The 17,184-nt window shown below is 56.8% G+C and overlaps 1 protein-coding gene across 2 annotated transcripts in view; it reads right to left on the reverse strand.

The window, feature by feature from the left end:
* Nucleotides 1–17,184, reverse strand: part of VIPAS39 (VPS33B interacting protein, apical-basolateral polarity regulator, spe-39 homolog) — a 31,873-nt gene extending 14,689 nt beyond the window's left edge. For both annotated transcript variants that reach the window (XR_012247296.1, XM_073638135.1), the window contains exons 1-15: nt 16,731–17,184; nt 15,936–16,035; nt 15,700–15,834; nt 15,503–15,541; nt 15,370–15,434; nt 15,203–15,259; nt 15,039–15,131; nt 9,886–9,919; nt 8,089–8,191; nt 7,769–7,796; nt 7,621–7,697; nt 7,429–7,504; nt 7,185–7,316; nt 7,073–7,114; nt 2,530–2,619 (exon numbers count right to left, since the gene is read on the reverse strand). Coding sequence is in view for 1 of the 2 variants with exons in the window: in XM_073638135.1 (XP_073494236.1) it covers nt 2,530–2,619; nt 7,073–7,114; nt 7,185–7,316; nt 7,429–7,504; nt 7,621–7,697; nt 7,769–7,796; nt 8,089–8,191; nt 9,886–9,919; nt 15,039–15,131; nt 15,203–15,259; nt 15,370–15,434; nt 15,503–15,541; nt 15,700–15,834; nt 15,936–16,035; nt 16,731–16,826 (1,167 nt within the window). In the remaining variant the exon portion in view is untranslated. The remainder of the gene's footprint in view (nt 1–2,529; nt 2,620–7,072; nt 7,115–7,184; nt 7,317–7,428; nt 7,505–7,620; nt 7,698–7,768; nt 7,797–8,088; nt 8,192–9,885; nt 9,920–15,038; nt 15,132–15,202; nt 15,260–15,369; nt 15,435–15,502; nt 15,542–15,699; nt 15,835–15,935; nt 16,036–16,730) is intronic.

Genomic DNA, 17,184 nt, shown 5'->3' on the forward strand with positions numbered 1-17,184 from the left:
AAGCCCTTCCGCGTGTGGTAAAATTGATAAGGCAGCTTTATTCTTCGGGTCAGTACGTTTACAGCGGTACCACATTCATATAATTTTGTCATGTTTTGGCTCTTTTACACAAAAACTATTTTATATTACTTTTGTATCGCTTTACTCTGAGAGCTGTAACATTTGTCTTTTTTATGATGTTTTATTACACTTTTTGTTTGCCATTATGATAAAGCAGAATCTTTTGCCTCGTTTTTTTTTTTTTTTTTTACGGTGTTCACTAAAGGAGTTAACTAGTGGGACAGTTTTATAGGTTGGGTCATTCCGAACGCAGCGATACCAAATATGTGTACTTTTTCTGTTTGTATTTTTTTTCCATAAAAATATTTATTTACGGGTACAATATATAGTTTCCATACACTATATACAAAGACACATCTCCATGTTTTTCTCAATATCTGGCATGAAATTAGGATACACTTTTTCCGTTTTAGAACAATTAGGATTACCATAATTTTTAATATTTGCCAAATGGCAGAATAATGAGAGAGAGAGAATGTTTTAAGGCATTTTTATTACTTACTGCAAAGTCAAAAGCATACATACACTAAGATTACTATGCCTTTAAACAATTCTGTACGGCCCATATGATGATGTCATGTGTTTGGAAGCTTCTGATTGGCAACATCAGAGTTAATTAGAGACACACCTGTGGATGTATTTGTATGTAGCATCATGGGAAAGTCTAAAGAAATCAGCCAAGATATCAGGAAGAGAATTGTGGACTTTCACAAGTCTGGCTCATCCTTGGGTACAATTTGAAGATACCTGAAGGTGCCTTGTTCATCTGTACAAACAACTATACGCAAGTACAAACAAGATGGGAATTTGTCCAGCCATCATACCTCTGAGGAAGGAGATGGGGTCTGTGTCCCAGAGATGAACGTGCTTTGGTCCGACATGTGCATATCACCCCAAGGACAAAAGCGAAAGACCTTGTGAAGATGATGGCGGAAGCTGGTAAGATTGTGGCAATATCCACAGAGAAACGAGTACTGTATCAACATGGGCTGAAAGACCACTCTACCAGGAAGAAGCCATTACTCCAAGAGAAACATAAAAAAGCCAGATTAATGTTTGCAAACGCACACAGGAACACAGACCTTAATTTTTTGGAGACCTGTCCTGTGGTCTGATGAATCTAAAATTTAAATTTTTGGGCATAATGGCCATCCTTACGTTTGGAGGAAAAAGGGAGAAGCTTGGAAGCCTAAGAACACCATCCCAACTGTGAAACACGGGGGTGGCAGCATCATGTTGTGGGGTTGTTTTGCTGCAGGAGGGACTGGTGCACTTCACAAAATAGATGGCATCATGAGAAAAGAAGATTATGTGGCAATGCTGAAGCAACATCTCAAGACATCAGGCAGGAGGTTAAAGCTTGGGTGGAAATGGGTCTTCCAAATGGACAATGACAAGAAGCATACTGCCAAAATGGTAACAGAGTGGCTTAAGGATAACAAAGTCCATGTTTTGGAGCGGCCATCACAAAGCCCTGATCTCAATCCCATTGAAAATTTATGGGCAAAGCTGAAAAGGCTGCGAGCGCCGAGCAAGACGACCTACAACTGGATCAGGTACACCAGAGCAAGACGACCTACAACTGGATCAGTTACACCAGTTCTGTCAGGAGGAATCGGCCCAAATTCCACCAACTATTGTGAGAAGCTTCTGGAAGGAGACCCCAAACGTCTGACCCAAGTCATTCAGGTTAAGGGCCATGGCACCAAATACTAATGAAATGGATGGAAACTTCTGACTTTGCAGTAAGTAATAAAAATGCCTTAAAACCTTCTCTCTCTCTCTCATTATTCTGGGATTTGGCAAGTATTAAAAATGATGGTAAATGACCTAAAACGGGAAAGGTTTATTCTGATTTCATGTCAGATATTGAGAAAAACCTGCAGATGTGTCTTATTATATAGTGGATGGAAACTTTTTTTTTTTTTTTTTATATTTTAACAATTTTTTTTTTTACTTTGTCCCACTTTGGGACTTTCACTTTTTGCCGGCTGATCGCTTGTATTGTGTAGAAATGCAGGAGCATCCCTGTGCTGTACAAACTGTCAGCGCTGAACTGAGCATGATCTAGCAAGTTTGCTAGTGCTGGTGACCCGGATATCGTCATGACGACATCGACTCACAATAGCAACGATCGGCCCCCTGCAATGACGAAGGGGTTAAAGTGCCGGGACACTAAGTGTCAATGATTCTGACAGCTGACACCCGGCAGCGATGACGTGAGCACAAAATCACCTGGACTTTTCCATACGTGCAAGGTCGTGAAGGGGTTAACCTCTTGTGCGTTCCAGGAAAAGGAGACTATGATGGGAGCAACAAGCACCCGACTAACGAGCACTACCCCAACAGAAAGACCGGGCATCAATACAACTGCAGTCACATCAATCCCAACTGAGAACTGTGATGTGTAATACCGCCTTCCCCTCCCCCACACCCTCCGTACAGTCTCATACAAGACAGACTCCAAACCTTGGTGGTGAACAGAGCGTCCACATCCACCCAGGACCGCAGCTTGGCCCGAGCCGCCAGCGCCGTCAGGATGTACAGCTTCTCCGGGATCTGTGGGAACACAGTACAGCGTGTGGTAAAGGGGCCTACAATGCAGCCGCAGAACACGTCCACACACGGCCCACTAACACAGCCTGCGGCTCCCTCCCACAGCCGCGCCGCCCCCTGCTCCCTCCCACAGCCGCGCCGCCCCCTGCTCCCTCACACAGCCGCGCCGCCCCCTGCTCCCTCACACAGCCGCCCCCTGCTCCGTCCCACAGCCGCGCCGCCCCCTCCCGCAGCCGCGCCGCCCCCTGCTCCCTCCCACAGCCGCGTCGCCCCCTGCCACAGCCGCACCGCCACCAGCCCCCTCCCACAGGCGCACCGCCCCCTGCTCCCTCCCACAGGCGCACCGCCCCCTGCTCCCTCCCACAGGCGCACCGCCCCCTGCTACCTCCCACAGCCGCGCCGCCCCCTGCTCCCTCCCACAGCCGCGCCGCCCCCTGCTCCCTCCCACAGCCGCGCCGCCCCCTGCTCCCTCCCACAGCCGCGCCCTCCCCTGCTCCCTCCCACAGCCGCCCCTACTCCTTCCCACAGCCGCCCCCTGCTCCCTCCCACAGCCGCGCCGCCCCCTCCTCCCTCCCACAGCCGCGCCGCCCCCTGCTCCCTCCCACAGCCGCCCCCTGCTCCCTCCCACAGCCGCGCCCTCCCCTGCTCCCTCCCACAGCCGCCCCCTGCTCCCTCCCACAGCCGCCCCCTGCTCCCTCCCACAGCCGCGCCGCCCCCTGCTCCCTCCCACAGCCGCGCCGCCCCCTGCTCCGTCCCACAGCCTGCTCCCTCCCACAGCCGCGCCGCCCCCTCCCGCAGCCGCGCCGCCCCCTGCTCCCTCCCACAGCCGCGTCGCCCCCTGCCACAGCCGCACCGCCACCAGCCCCCTCCCACAGGCGCACCGCCCCCTGCTCCCTCCCACAGGCGCACCGCCCCCTGCTACCTCACACAGGCGCACCGCCCCCTGCTCCCTCCCACAGCCGCGCCGCCCCCTGCTCCCTCCCACAGCCGCGCCGCCCCCTGCTCCCTCCCACAGCCGCGCCCTCCCCTGCTCCCTCCCACAGCCGCCCCCTACTCCTTCCCACAGCCGCCCCCTGCTCCCTCCCACAGCCGCGCCGCCCCCTCCTCCCTCCCACAGCCGCGCCGCCCCCTGCCACAGCCGCGCCGCCACCAGCCCCCTCCCACAGGCGCACCACCCCCTGCTCCCTCCCACAGCAGCAGCGCCCCCTGCTCCCTCACACAGCCGCGCCCTCCCCTGCTCCCTCCCACAGCCGCGTCCTCCCACAGCCGCCCCCTACTCCTTCCCACAGCCGCCCCCTGCTCCCTCCCACAGCCGCCCCCTCCCCTGCTCCCTCCCACAGCCGCCCCCTCCCCTGCTCCCTCCCACAGCCGCCCCCTGCTCCCTCCCACAGCCGCGCCGCCCCCTGCTCCCTCCCACAGCCGCGCCGCCCCCTGCCACAGCCGCGCCGCCACCAGCCCCCTCCCACAGCCGCGCCGCCCCCTGCCACAGGCGCGCCGCCCCCTGCTCCCTCCCACAGGCGCGCCGCCCCCTGCTCCCTCCCACAGGCGCGCCGCCCCCTGCTCCCTCCCACAGCCGCGCCGCCCCCTGCTCCCTCACACAGCCGCGCCGCCCCCTGCTCCCTCACACAGCCGCGTCGCCCCCTGCTCCCTCACACAGCCGCGCCGCCCCCTGCTCCCTCACACAGCCGCGCCGCCCCCTGCTCCCTCACACAGCCGCGCCGCCCCCTGCTCCCTCACACAGCCGCCCCCTGCTCCGTCCCACAGCCTGCTCCCTCCCACAGCCGCGCCGCCCCCTCCCGCAGCCGCGCCGCCCCCTGCTCCCTCCCACAGCCGCGTCGCCCCCTGCCACAGCCGCACCGCCACCAGCCCCCTCCCACAGGCGCACCGCCCCCTGCTCCCTCCCACAGGCGCACCGCCCCCTGCTCCCTCCCACAGGCGCACCGCCCCCTGCTCCCTCCCACAGCCGCGCCGCCCCCTGCTCCCTCCCACAGCCGCGCCGCCCCCTGCTCCCTCCCACAGCCGCGCCCTCCCCTGCTCCTTCCCACAGCCGCCCCCTACTCCTTCCCACAGCCGCCCCCTGCTCCCTCCCACAGCCGCGCCGCCCCCTCCTCCCTCCCACAGCCGCGCCGCCCCCTGCTCCCTCCCACAGCCGCGCCGCCCCCTGCCACAGCCGCGCCGCCACCAGCCCCCTCCCACAGGCGCACCACCCCCTGCTCCCTCACACAGCCGCGCCCTCCCCTGCTCCCTCCCACAGCCGCGTCCTCCCACAGCCGCCCCCTACTCCTTCCCACAGCCGCCCCCTGCTCCCTCCCACAGCCGCGCCCTCCCCTGCTCCCTCCCACAGCCGCCCCCTGCTCCCTCCCACAGCCGCCCCCTGCTCCCTCCCACAGCCGCGCCCTCCCCTGCTCCCTACCACAGCCGCCCCCTGCTCCCTCCCACAGCCGCGCCCTCCCCTGCTCCCTCCCACAGCCGCGTCCTCCCACAGCCGCCCCCTGCTCCCTCCCACAGCCGCCCCTGCTCCCTCCCAAAGCCGCCGCCTGCTCCCTCAGCTGCTGCCCGCAACCTGTCACAACTTGCTCCCTCAGGTGCTGCCTGCTCCCTCCCACAGCCGCCCCTTGCTCCCTCCCACAGCCGCCCCCTGCTCCCTCACACAGCCGCGCCGCCCCCTGCTCCCTCACACAGCCGCGCCCTCCCCTGCTCCCTCCCACAGCCGCGTCCTCCCACAGCCGCCCCCTACTCCTTCCCACAGCCGCCCCCTGCTCCCTCCCACAGCCGCGCCCTCCCCTCTCCCACAGCCGCCCCCTGCTCCCTCCCACAGCCGCGCCCTCCCCTGCTCCCTACCACAGCCGCCCCCTGCTCCCTCCCACAGCCGCGCCCTCCCCTGCTCCCTACCACAGCCGCGTCCTCCCACAGCCGCCCCCTGCTCCCTCCCACAGCCGCCCCCTGCTCCCTCCCACAGCCGCCCCCTGCTCCCTCCCAAAGCCGCCGCCTGCTCCCTCAGCTGCTGCCCGCCCCCTCTCACAACTTGCTCCCTCAGGTGCTGCCTGCTCCCTCAGGTGCTGCCTGCTCCCTCCCACAGCCGCCCCTTGCTCCCTCCCACAGCCGCGTCCTCCCACAGCCGCTGCCTGCTCCCTCCCACAGCCGCCGCCTGCTCCGTCCCACAGCCTGCTCCCTCAGCTGCTGCCTGCCCCCTCTCACAGCTTGCTCCCTCAGGTGCTGCCTGCTCCCTCCCACAGCCGCCACCTGCTCCCTCCCACAGCCGCCCCCTGCTCCCTCCCACAGCCGCCCCCTGCTCCCTCCCACAGCCGCGCCCTCCCCTGCTCCCTCCCACAGCCGCCCCCTGCTCCCTCCCACAGCCGCCCCCTGCTCCCTCCCACAGCCGCCGCCTGCTCCCTCAGCTGCTGCCCGCCCCCTCTCACAGCTTGCTCCCTCAGGTGCTGCCTGCTCCCTCAGGTGCTGCCTGCTCCCTCCCACAGCCGCCCCCTGCTCCCTCCTACAGCCGCGTCCTCCCACAGCCGCTGCCTGCTCCCTCCCACAGCCGCCGCCTGCTCCGTCCCACAGCCTGCTCCCTCAGCTGCTGCCTGCCCCCTCTCACAGCTTGCTCCCTCAGGTGCTGCCTGCTCCCTCAGGTGCTGCCTGTTCCCTCCCACAGCCGCCACCTGCTCCCTCCCACAGCCGCGTCCTCCCACAGCCGCCCCCTGCTCCCTCCCAAAGACGCCGCCTGCTCCCTCCCACAGCCGCCCCCTGCTCCCTCCCAAAGCCGCCGCCTGCTCCCTCCCACAGCTTGCTCCCTCAGGTGCTGCCTGGTCCCTCCCACAGCCGCCACCTGCTCCCTCCCACAGCTTGCTCCCTCAGGTGCTGCCTGCTCCCTCCCACAGCCGCCGCCTGCTCCCTCCCACAGCCGCCGCCTGCTCCCTCCCACAGCCACCGCCTGCTCTCTCCCACAGCTGCCGCCTGCTTCTTCCCACAGCCGCCGCCTGCTCCCTCCCACAGCTTGCTCCCTCAGGTGCTGCCTGCTCCCTCCCACAGCTGCCGCCTGCTCCCTCCCACAGCCGCTGCCTGCTCCCTACCACAGCCGCCGCCTGCTCCCTACCACAGCCGCCGCCTGCTCCCTCCCACAGCCGCCGCCTGCTCCCTCCCACAGCCGCCGCCTGCTCCCTCCCACAGCCGCCGCCTGCTCCCTCCCACAGCCGCCGCCTGCTCCCTCGCACAGCCGCCACCTGCTCCCTCGCACAGCCGCCACCTGCTCCCTCGCACAGCCTGCTCCCTCAGCTGCTGCCTTCCCCCTCCCAAAGCCGCTCCCTCCGACGTGACTCCATCCCACACAATGCCCGCATCACACCGCACCCGCTAATACACTGCCTGCAGCTGTACGGCCCAATGAAAGTGCCACAGCTGCACCTGCCCACTTGCTGCCATCTGCAGACGCCATTAATCCACCACAGGTTCCACTCACCTTGAATGTTTTCCGTAGGTTGGTGGGAGAGCTGAATGTACCCTGCAGAGAGACAGCAATGAAATGAAAGCCCAGGGAACCCCGGCCCCCCAGAGGCATGGCCACCACTCACCTCTGCCTCCGTGTAGTGATAGATACAAGCGTAGAACAGGGTGGTGACCAGCGGCATGAAGAGCAGCGAGGCTTTCCGGGGGTGTTTGCGGAAGAGCTCCTGACCCGAGGCCTCCAGATGTTTGTCATTTGCCTATCAAGACGATGGTACACCATCCTTAATACCCGGAGCCAGGGGCATCCGATATAGAGATGGACCGGGGTCAGAAGGGTCACACACACACATGGGGGGGTCCGGTGCTCACCTCGATGATGATCTGTCTTTCCAGCAGTGTGTAGTGGTCCTGTACATGGGTGGCATCCTCAGAAGAAAAGGGCAGGCTGGCAGGAGAAGAGGTCACAGGTCAGGGCAGTGGCCATCATCCCACAGATCTCTGCCTATAGAGAATATAGGTGGTCTGCACCCAGAATAGGTGGGCACCGCTCCGCTCACTGACCTGATGCACTTACTCTTCAGGAAGTCTCTGCGCTCCTCGGCCCCCGGGATGTCCAGGTGCCCCCTATATTTACACATCTGAGGGCACAGTCTGTATCATTAGGGGCACGCAGCATAAGATTACACCCGCTCGCAGTGTGGGTACTCACCGCCAGCTCCTCCGTCCACTCCAGGAACCTGGGGATCAGAAAAAGGAGCACATGAAGAACTGACGAGGCAAGAAGAGCCCACATTCATCTTACCCTGGAAGCTTCAGCTGTCAGGACCCTAAGACCACTGTGCCCCCACCAGCTGTCTGCACCCCCAATCACAGCGGCCTCCCCACCCACAGTTACCCCTAATCACACCATGGTGCGCCTTGCCCACTCTTCCCCAAGAACCTCTCGCCATGCCACCCGCTCCCCTAAAGGGCCCCTCATCACGGCGGCACACCCCACGAGCCCCCATCACGACGCCCGTATGGCCTCACCTGAGAAGCTCCGTCAGAAGCAGCTGATCTGAGGTCTCTTTCAGGAAATGAACAAAATGTCTCAGAGCAACTTGTCTGATCTTCAGCTCCCGAAACAGGACGTCTGCGAAGAGAGCAACGTGAGAGCTGCAGCCGGGCACCATGCCCACATCACAGGGGGAAGGACAGACTGGCACCACGCTCACATCACGGGGAGGGGGAGAGACTGGCACCACGCTCACATCACGGGGAGGGGGAGACTGGCACCATGCCCACATCACAGGGGGAAGGACAGACTGGCACCAGGCTCACATCACGGGGAGGGGGAGACTGGCACCACGCTCACATCACAGGGGGAAGGAGAGCCGGGCACAAGCCTACATCACAGGGGGAAAGACAGACTGGCACCACGCCCACATCACAGGGGGAAGGAGAGCCAGGCACCAAGCCCACATCACAGGGGGAAGGAGAGCCGGGCACCACACCCATATCACAGGGGGAAAGACAGACTGTCACCACGCCCACATCACAGGGGGCAGGACAGCCTGGCACCACGCCCACATCACAGGGGGCAGGACAGCCTGGCACCACGCCCACATCACAGGGGGCAGGACAGCCTGGCACCACGCCCACATCACAGGGGGAAGGACAGCCTGGCACCACGCCCACATCACAGGGGGAAGGACAGCCTGGCACCACGCCCACATCACAGGGGGAAGGACAGCCTGGCACCACGCCCACATCACAGGGGGCAGGACAGCCTGGCACCAAGCCCACATCACAGGGGGCAGGACAGACTGGCACCAAGCCCACATCACAGGGGGAAGGACAGCTTGGCACCACGCCCACATCACAGGGGGAAAGACAGACTGTCACCACGCCCACATCACAGGGGGAAGGACAGCCTGGCACCAAGCCCACATCACAGGGGGAAGGACAGCCTGGCACCACGCCCACATCACAGGGGGAAGGACAGACGGGCACCACGCCCACATCACAGGGGGAAGGACAGACGGGCACCACGCCCACATCACAGGGGGAAGGACAGACGGGCACCAAGCCCACATCACAGGGGGAAGGACAGCCTGGCACCACGCCCACATCACAGGGGGAAGGACAGACGGGCACCAAGCCCACATCACAGGGGGAAGGACAGACTGGCACCACGCCCACATCACAGGGGGAAGGACAGACTGGCACCACGCCCACATCACAGGGGGAAGGACAGACTGGCACCACGCCCACATCACAGGGGGAAGGACAGATTGGCACCAGGCCCACATCACAGGGTGAAGGAGAGTCGGGCACCACACCCACATCACAGGGGGAAGGACAGCCGGGCACCACGCTCACATCACAGGGGGAAGGACAGCCGGGCACCACGCCCACATCACGAGGGAAGGACAGCCGGGCACCACGCTCACATCACGAGGGAAGGACAGCCGGGCACCACGCTCACATCACGAGGGAAGGACAGCCGGGCACTACGCCCACATCATGGGGAGAGGGAGACGGGCACCATGCCCACATCATGGGGTGAAGGACAGACTGGCACCACGCCCACATCACAGGGTGAAGGAGAGTCGGGCACCACACCCACATCACAGGGGGAAGGACAGCCGGGCACCACGCTCACATCACAGGGGGAAGGACAGCCGGGCACCACGCTCACATCACGAGGGAAGGACAGCCGGGGGGGGGGGGGGGGGGGAGACTGGGGCTAAGCCCACGTCTCACAGTGAGGATGACCAGACGCTATGAGCAGATGATCAGTACACATGGCACAATTACAGACTGGTGGGTGAAGGGGGCACTCACCAGAGCGAAGCGTCCTCTTCAAGAAGATTAACACCTGTGATCGGGGGGAGAAGGAAGATGCGGCTCTAATATGGCACCTGATCGTGTGACTGAGCATTGCTGCTAGTACAGGGCGTACAGTACAGACCAAAAGTTTGGACACACCTTCTCATTTATAGATTTTTCTGTATTTTCATGACTTTGAAAATTGTACATTCACACTGAAGGCATCAAAACTATGAATTAACACATGTGGAATTATATACTTAACAAAAAAGTGTGAAACAACTGAAAATATGTCTTATATTCTAGGGTCTTCACAGTAGCCACCTTTTGCTTTGATGACTGCTTTGCACACTCTTGGCATTCTCTTGATGAGCTACAGGAGGTAGTCACCGGAAATGGTCTTCCAACAATCTTGAAGGAGTTCCCAGAGATGCTTAGCACTTGTTGGCCCTTTTGCCTTCACTCTGCGGTCCAGCTCACCCCAAACCATCTCGATTGGGTCCAGGTCTGGTGACTGTCACACTCAATAAGGTTGGTATTTTATGTTTTTATTCATCACAATTGTTTATTTAGCTTGTTTTATGAATGTATAGCACAAAGTGTGAGGATATTTCATAGAAATAAGGCAGATTAAAAAAGAAAATGTGCTGCTCAGGCATATACAGTAGTTCCCCAACTACTATATATATATACTATTCCTTCTCTTGCCCTCAGATTATCTGCTGAAATGGAGAGGAAAATGTACAATTTATCAAAAAACCTTGATGTTGAGGAAGTAACAAACATGCTGTTAGATGATGCAGACCCCACACTGAATGAGGATTTAGGAGAGGAAAGTGAGATTGATTCTCATGATGAGGTGGAAGTATGTGAAGTGGATTCTGAAACAGAGCAAGATGGAGACAGTGATGAGGATGAAGATGTAGAATCTTATTATATGGGAAAAGATAAAAAAAAACAATGGAACAAGAAGCCACTCCAGAAAAAACGTAGGGAACCTCAAAACATTATTACTCACCTTCCTGCAGTTATAGGAACTGCAAGTAATGCAAAAACTGCAGTTGAATGCTGGAATAGTTTATTCACAGATGACATTCTGGACTCTATTGTCACATATACCAACCAATATATAGACATTATAAAGGACAAGTTCATCTGCAACAGAACCATCAAGGCCACAGATGAAATAGAACTGTGTGCTTATTTTGGATTATTATACCTTGCAGGAGCTTCTAGGGCAAATAGACAAAGTTTGGAGAAACTTTGGAGTAAAGATGGGGATGGAGTTGAAAAATTTGGCCTTGTTATGTCCATAAACAGATTCAAGCTTCTAATTCGTTGCCTTCGGTTTGACGACAGAACTATCCGAACCGAACGTAAAACACATGACCGACTTGCTCCAATTCGTGATATATTCCAAAAATTTGTTGAAAACTGTAAAAAAAAAAAGCTATTGCCCTGGGGAGAATCTCACTATTGACGAAATGCTCCCAGGTTTTCGTGGTAGATGTGCCTTTCGTCAATATATTCCATCAAAGCCTAACAAATATGGAATAAAAATGTATGCCCTTGTTGATGCCAGTAAGACCTACACTTACAACCTGGAAGTTTATGCAGGAAAACAACCAGAAGGTCCTTACTGTGTCAGCAACAAACCCAGTGATGTTGTAAAAAGACTGGCTGAGCCCTTATTTGGATCGGGTCGCAATATAACAGCTGACAATTGGTTTTCAAATTGTGATCTGATTGATTATCTGAAAATGCAGAAGCTTTCATATGTCGGAACTGTAAGAAAAAATAAAAAAGAATTGCCTACACAGTTTGTAAGTGTGAAAGGGAGACAACAGTTCAGCAGTATGTTTGCATTCCATAATGGAAAGGTTTTGGTTTCCTATGTACCACAAGCAAAAAAAATTGTACTTCTTCTATCAACACTTCATGATGATGATGCCATCGATCCTGGGACTGAGGCACAAAAAAAAACGGAGATAATTATGTAGCACCCCGAGGGCTCGGCTGCTACAGGGGTATTGCACCTCAAACCAGAGGTGTGATATTCCACTCCTGGGTAAGGATGGAGTGTGGACCAGGACTCGGTAGGCTGCATGCACCATACACACCCCATTTCCGAGGGACAGCTCAACGGTGCTCCCACTAGACAGGAGTGCAGGCACGACAGCATCTGTCCCTGGCTGGAGTGGGGAGGGGAAAGTACACCCAGTGGTGTAGGAGCAGATAGGGGTGGGTCTCTGGGCATAGGTAGGAGCCCATTGGTTGCTAGTCACCTGGGCTCACACATAGAGGGAGGTATATAAGGTGGGCACCATCTTAGTTCTGAGAGTAGAAGAAGACAGACAGTCAGAGGAGAGGAGTTCAGCCAGAGAGGGCTGACAGGGAGCTGTGGCTCAGTCTGGGCCCAGCTCCACGAGGCAGGCCTAGGAGGAAGGCCGGAGCCAGAAGAGAACGGAAACAGAAAGGAACAGAAAGGAAAGAAGAAAAGGAACTTTAAGAGAGGCCCAGAGACACGAGAGAAGAAGGAACCCCATAGGCCCAGGAGATTGCGGGTGACGGGTTGGCAGAACAGGGTACCGGATCCCAAATTGGTGGAGGCAATAAATTCCTCAGCCAAAGACCGGAGGTTGTGACCACAACTTGGTGCGACCCCTCACTACATCCACCAGGAAAGCATACCACATAGGGTGAGGGAAACCGGAGATAGGTTTCGCCAAGAGAAGGCCCGAGGAAGCTGGACAAAGGTGGGTCACTGGTGGGGACGGCCAGAGAAAGGAAGAGAGGGGAGCCCTGTGCCACGCTCTGGAATTGCCTGGGAGTTGGTCGAGCCCCTTGCCTGGTGGACGCAGCACGGCTTGGGCAGTCACCGCCGGTACCGAGGTGACTAGGACCAGTAAAGAACTGTGAGTAAAGCATTGGAAACTGCAACCACACGTCTCTGTGCTTCTTCGCCGCACCAGCACTACCAGTGCTGGGACGCTCGTGCACCATCACTCCCATCATCCGCACTAACTGCCCTGAGTCATCCCATTCTAAGCTGCACACATAATACCAGCCTCAGCGGTCTGCCCTGCAGCGGCGATCCCCACTGACCGCAATCCACGGGTGGCGTAGTCGGACAACTATCATTATACTAAGACTGCCACTGAATTGACCACCCTGGGCACGGACCGGGTCAGCGCCACGGAGACTACAACCCCCAGCGATCCGGCTCCGGGTATTCCCCGCACACACGTGCACGCACGACACAGGCCCAGGGGGCGCGTCAATTACATTTTATAATGCAACCAAAGGGGGTGTTGATACAGCTGAACAGATGTGCTCAACTTTCAACGTCAGCAGAAACACCAAACGCTGGCCAATGGTCATATTTTTAGCTATGTTGAATTTGGGTGGTATAAATTCACAAGTCATTTACCTTGAAAACAAGCTTGAACCACTCCGTAGACGATTCTATCTGAAAAAATTGGCCCATGAACTAGTGCTTGGAGAGCTACGCAGGAGAAGTATGAAAACAATCGGTATCCCCTCTCGCCTTCAAGTTCAGCTCAAAAGATTCCGCCCAGAAGATGATAGTGAAAATACACCACCTGCACCACCTCCCAAAAGAAGGAGATGCACCACCTGCACCACCTCCCAAAAGAAGGAGATGCACCACCTGCACCACCTCCCAAAAGAAGGAGATGCACCACCTGCACCACCTCCCAAAAGAAGGAGATGCACCACCTGCACCACCTCCCAAAAGAAGGAGATGCACCACCTGCACCACCTCCCAAAAGAAGGAGATGCACCACCTGCACCACCTCCCAAAAGAAGGAGATGCACCACCTGCACCACCTCCCAAAAGAAGGAGATGCACCACGGAAAGCGGAATCAGAAGGCTTTCTAATTATGAATGTCACAAATGTCACAATGCAATCTGCCTGACACATGCAAAAATGATGTGTAATTCTTGCTCTTTGCTCTGCAAGAGTAATTTTTCTGGGGAAACTTCAGGATCTAATTCTGATTGAATATGTGTTTAATAGTACTTAAGGTACCTTAAAATTAATTTGTTTCCATAAATTTTCTTTGTAGAGTTTTTTGACAGAGTCGAACTGGGGACTATTTGGCGGGAGTTTTGAAATGTTTGTATTTCAGAGTTATTAGTTTTATGTTAAGTAAATGGTTTTTTTTTGCACCTGATTATGTGTAGTCTCTTTTATTACATCCCTATGAAGGTCACTGATCACTTTTAGAGCACTGAAATTGCAAACATTAGATATTATAGGTATTTTTCTAGCCTGCGCCTGACAGTCACATTGTATGTGAACTCGTTAGAAAAGATATTGTATGTGACGGAGGTTTAACAGTTGTTGTAGAGATGTGTCTGCTGCTAGAACTCTGTGTGGCATTGACCTGGTCTCTAATCTGAGCTGCTGTTAACCTGTGATTTCTGAGGCTGGTGACTCTGATAAACTTATCCTCAGAAGCAGAGGTGACTCTTGGTCTTCCTTTCCTGGGGCGGTCCTCATGTGAGCCAGTTTCTTTGTAGCGCTTGATGGTTTTTGCAACTGAACTTGGGGACACTTTCAAAGTTTTCCCAATTTTTCGCACTGACTGACCTTCATTTCCTAAAGTAATGATGGCCACTCGTTTTTCTTTACTTAGAATTTGTATTATGGCAAGAAAAAAGCAGCTAACAGTCTATTCAGTAGGACTATCAGCTGTGTATCCACCAGACTTCTGCACAACACAACTGATGGTCCCAACCCCATTTATAAGGCAAGAAATCCCACTTATTAAACCTGACAGGGGACACCTGTGAAGTGAAGACCATTTCCGGTGACTACCTCTTGAAGCTCATCCAGAGAATGCCAAGAGTGTGCAAAGCAGTCATCAAAGCAAAAGGTGGCTACTTTGAAGAACCTAGAATATAAGACATATTTTCAGTTGTTTCACACTTTTTTGGTAAGTATATAATTCCACATGTGTTAATTCATAGTTTTGATGCCTTCAGTGTGAATGTACAATTTTCATAGTCATGAAAATACAGAAAAATCTTTAAATGAGAAGGTGTGTCCAAACTTTTGGTCTGTACTCTGTGTATATATATATATATATATATATATATATCTCTATCTATCTTCCTGTATGTGTGGGGTCATGTGACTTACCGCTGTGATGACATTGCCATCATGGAGTCGCACGGCCTCGTCCAGTAAGTGCAGCTTGTCCTTCAGTGAGCGGAACCTCTCCATGGAGCACATCTGGGGGACACAGAGCGGAGAGTGAGCCGAGCTAGATGAGGGGGTACAGCGCCCCATTTCTATGGCAGTACCTTGCCCCGCTGCATCCGCCGCACAGACTCCTCAATGCTCCAATCTCCACTGTAATCCTGTAATAAACCAGAGGTGAGAACACTCCGTGCGTCGGCAGCGCTCACCCCCCATGAGCAGCTATGAAGGGACCACCAGCCCCACCACATATGACCCCACCGCACAGTACCTGGTACTCAGACTTGGGTTTCCGCAACTCGGGAGCCACATACTTAATATTTGTATCTAGAAGAGCTGAAAGACAAGAGATTAGAAGATCCGGAGTCGGCACAAGGAGACCCCCCGTCACAAGCTGTACGTACCCTCCGAGAGGGACTGGAAGCTGCCCGGCCTCGATCTCCCTGCAGAGATAAGAGAGTAAAGTCAGAGAGCAGGAAAAAGGGGTCACCCAACCCCGAGGGGCTCCTGCCCCTAAGACAGGGCCAAAGCCTGCCTGTACCACCCCGAGAGCGGAGCAGGGAGGGCGAGTGCCGCTACTGAGCAGAGAGCAGCCGCTCACCTCTGAACAGGCTGCTGAAGGACGCCGGCCGGGGGAAGGACGAGCCCAAACCTCCAGACCGCAACTTATCCGATGGAAAACTCCTGGGCTCGGAGCCCCGGGTGCTGGACGACTCCTGGATGGACCAGGATATACCTGAGAGGAGAGACGCAGGAGGTCAGGCCATACCACATTACAGCATCGTGTGAACAGCGCGCTGCAAATAATGCAGGGTAATGGTGGGTGACAGCACTCACTCCCCACAGGCTCCCCACTCCAGGTGAACTTCTCCCACTCCTCATCATCCTCATCCACGAAGGCCTTTATACTGTTCACTGCACGCTTAGACTCCTTCAGCTACAAGAGAGAAAAGATGGGAGAAGATAGGGGAGCTGACCGGTGTGAAGAGGAGGAGGCGGAGGAGGGGAGCTGACCGGTGTGAAGAGGAGGAGGCGGGGGAGCTGACCGGTGTGAAGAGGAGGAGGCGGGGGAGCTGAACGGTGTGAAGAGGAGGAGGTGGGGGAGCTGAACGGTGTGAAGAGGAGGAGGCGGGGGAGCTGACCGGTGTGAGGAGGAGGAGGCGGGGGAGCTGACCGGTGTGAGGAGGAGGAGGCGGAGGCGGGGGAGCTGACCGATGTGAAGAGGAGGAGGCGGGGGAGCTGACCGGTGTGAAGAGGAGGAGGCGGAGGCGGGGGAGCTGACCGGTGTGAAGAGGAGGAGGCGGGGGAGCTGACCGGTGTGAAGAGGAGGAGGCGGGGGAGTTGACCGGTGTGAAGAGGAGGAGGCGGGGGAGCTGACCGGTGTGAAGAGGAGGAGGCGGGGGAGCTGACCGGTGTGAAGAGGAGGAGGCGGGGGAGCTGACCGGTGTGAAGAGGAGAAGACGGGAGAGCTGACCAGTGTGAAGAAGAGGAGGAGGCGGAGGCGGGGGAGCTGAACGGTGTGAAGAGGAGGAGGCGGAGGCGGGGGAGCTGACCGGTGTGAAGCGGAGGAGGAGGAGACAGAGAAGCTTAGAGGAGCTATAGGTGTGAGGAGGGATGATGATTGGTGATTACCTGGGACAGTCCATCTTCATCCTCATCTTCGAAGGTGAAGGCCTTGCACTTGGAGCCGTGCCAATACTCTTCCTCGTCCGCCTTCGGCCGGGACATCTGGCCTATTAGGGCTCCGGTCAGACACAGCCGGCGCCGCGACAAGACACACAAATTAGGTGATAGACAGGACCAGCAGGCGAGGTGTGAATACCTCTCACTAGTGCACTCTGGGATTAGTAGTTCCCGCAGTGTCACACACCGTTGCTACAGTAAATGTTATAAACTACAACTCCCGGCATGCATCGCGACCGCTGCATCCTTCGGTCTCCATCCCCGTCTCTCGGAGTCTCTGGCGCGTATTCTGGTGACAGTAGAGGGCGTCGCTGTAAGGCCAGCGGTTACTGCGCGCCGGAGGACTGACTGACCACAAGTAAGATGGGCGCCCGGACCTCGGAACTGTCTGATTTTGGTCTCC

The sequence above is a fragment of the Phyllobates terribilis genome, unplaced genomic scaffold (genome assembly GCF_046119375.1).
Source record: "Phyllobates terribilis strain yellow unplaced genomic scaffold, ASM4611937v1 Scaffold_7__3_contigs__length_470593459, whole genome shotgun sequence".
In the NCBI taxonomy this organism is placed as follows: Eukaryota; Metazoa; Chordata; class Amphibia; order Anura; family Dendrobatidae; genus Phyllobates; species Phyllobates terribilis.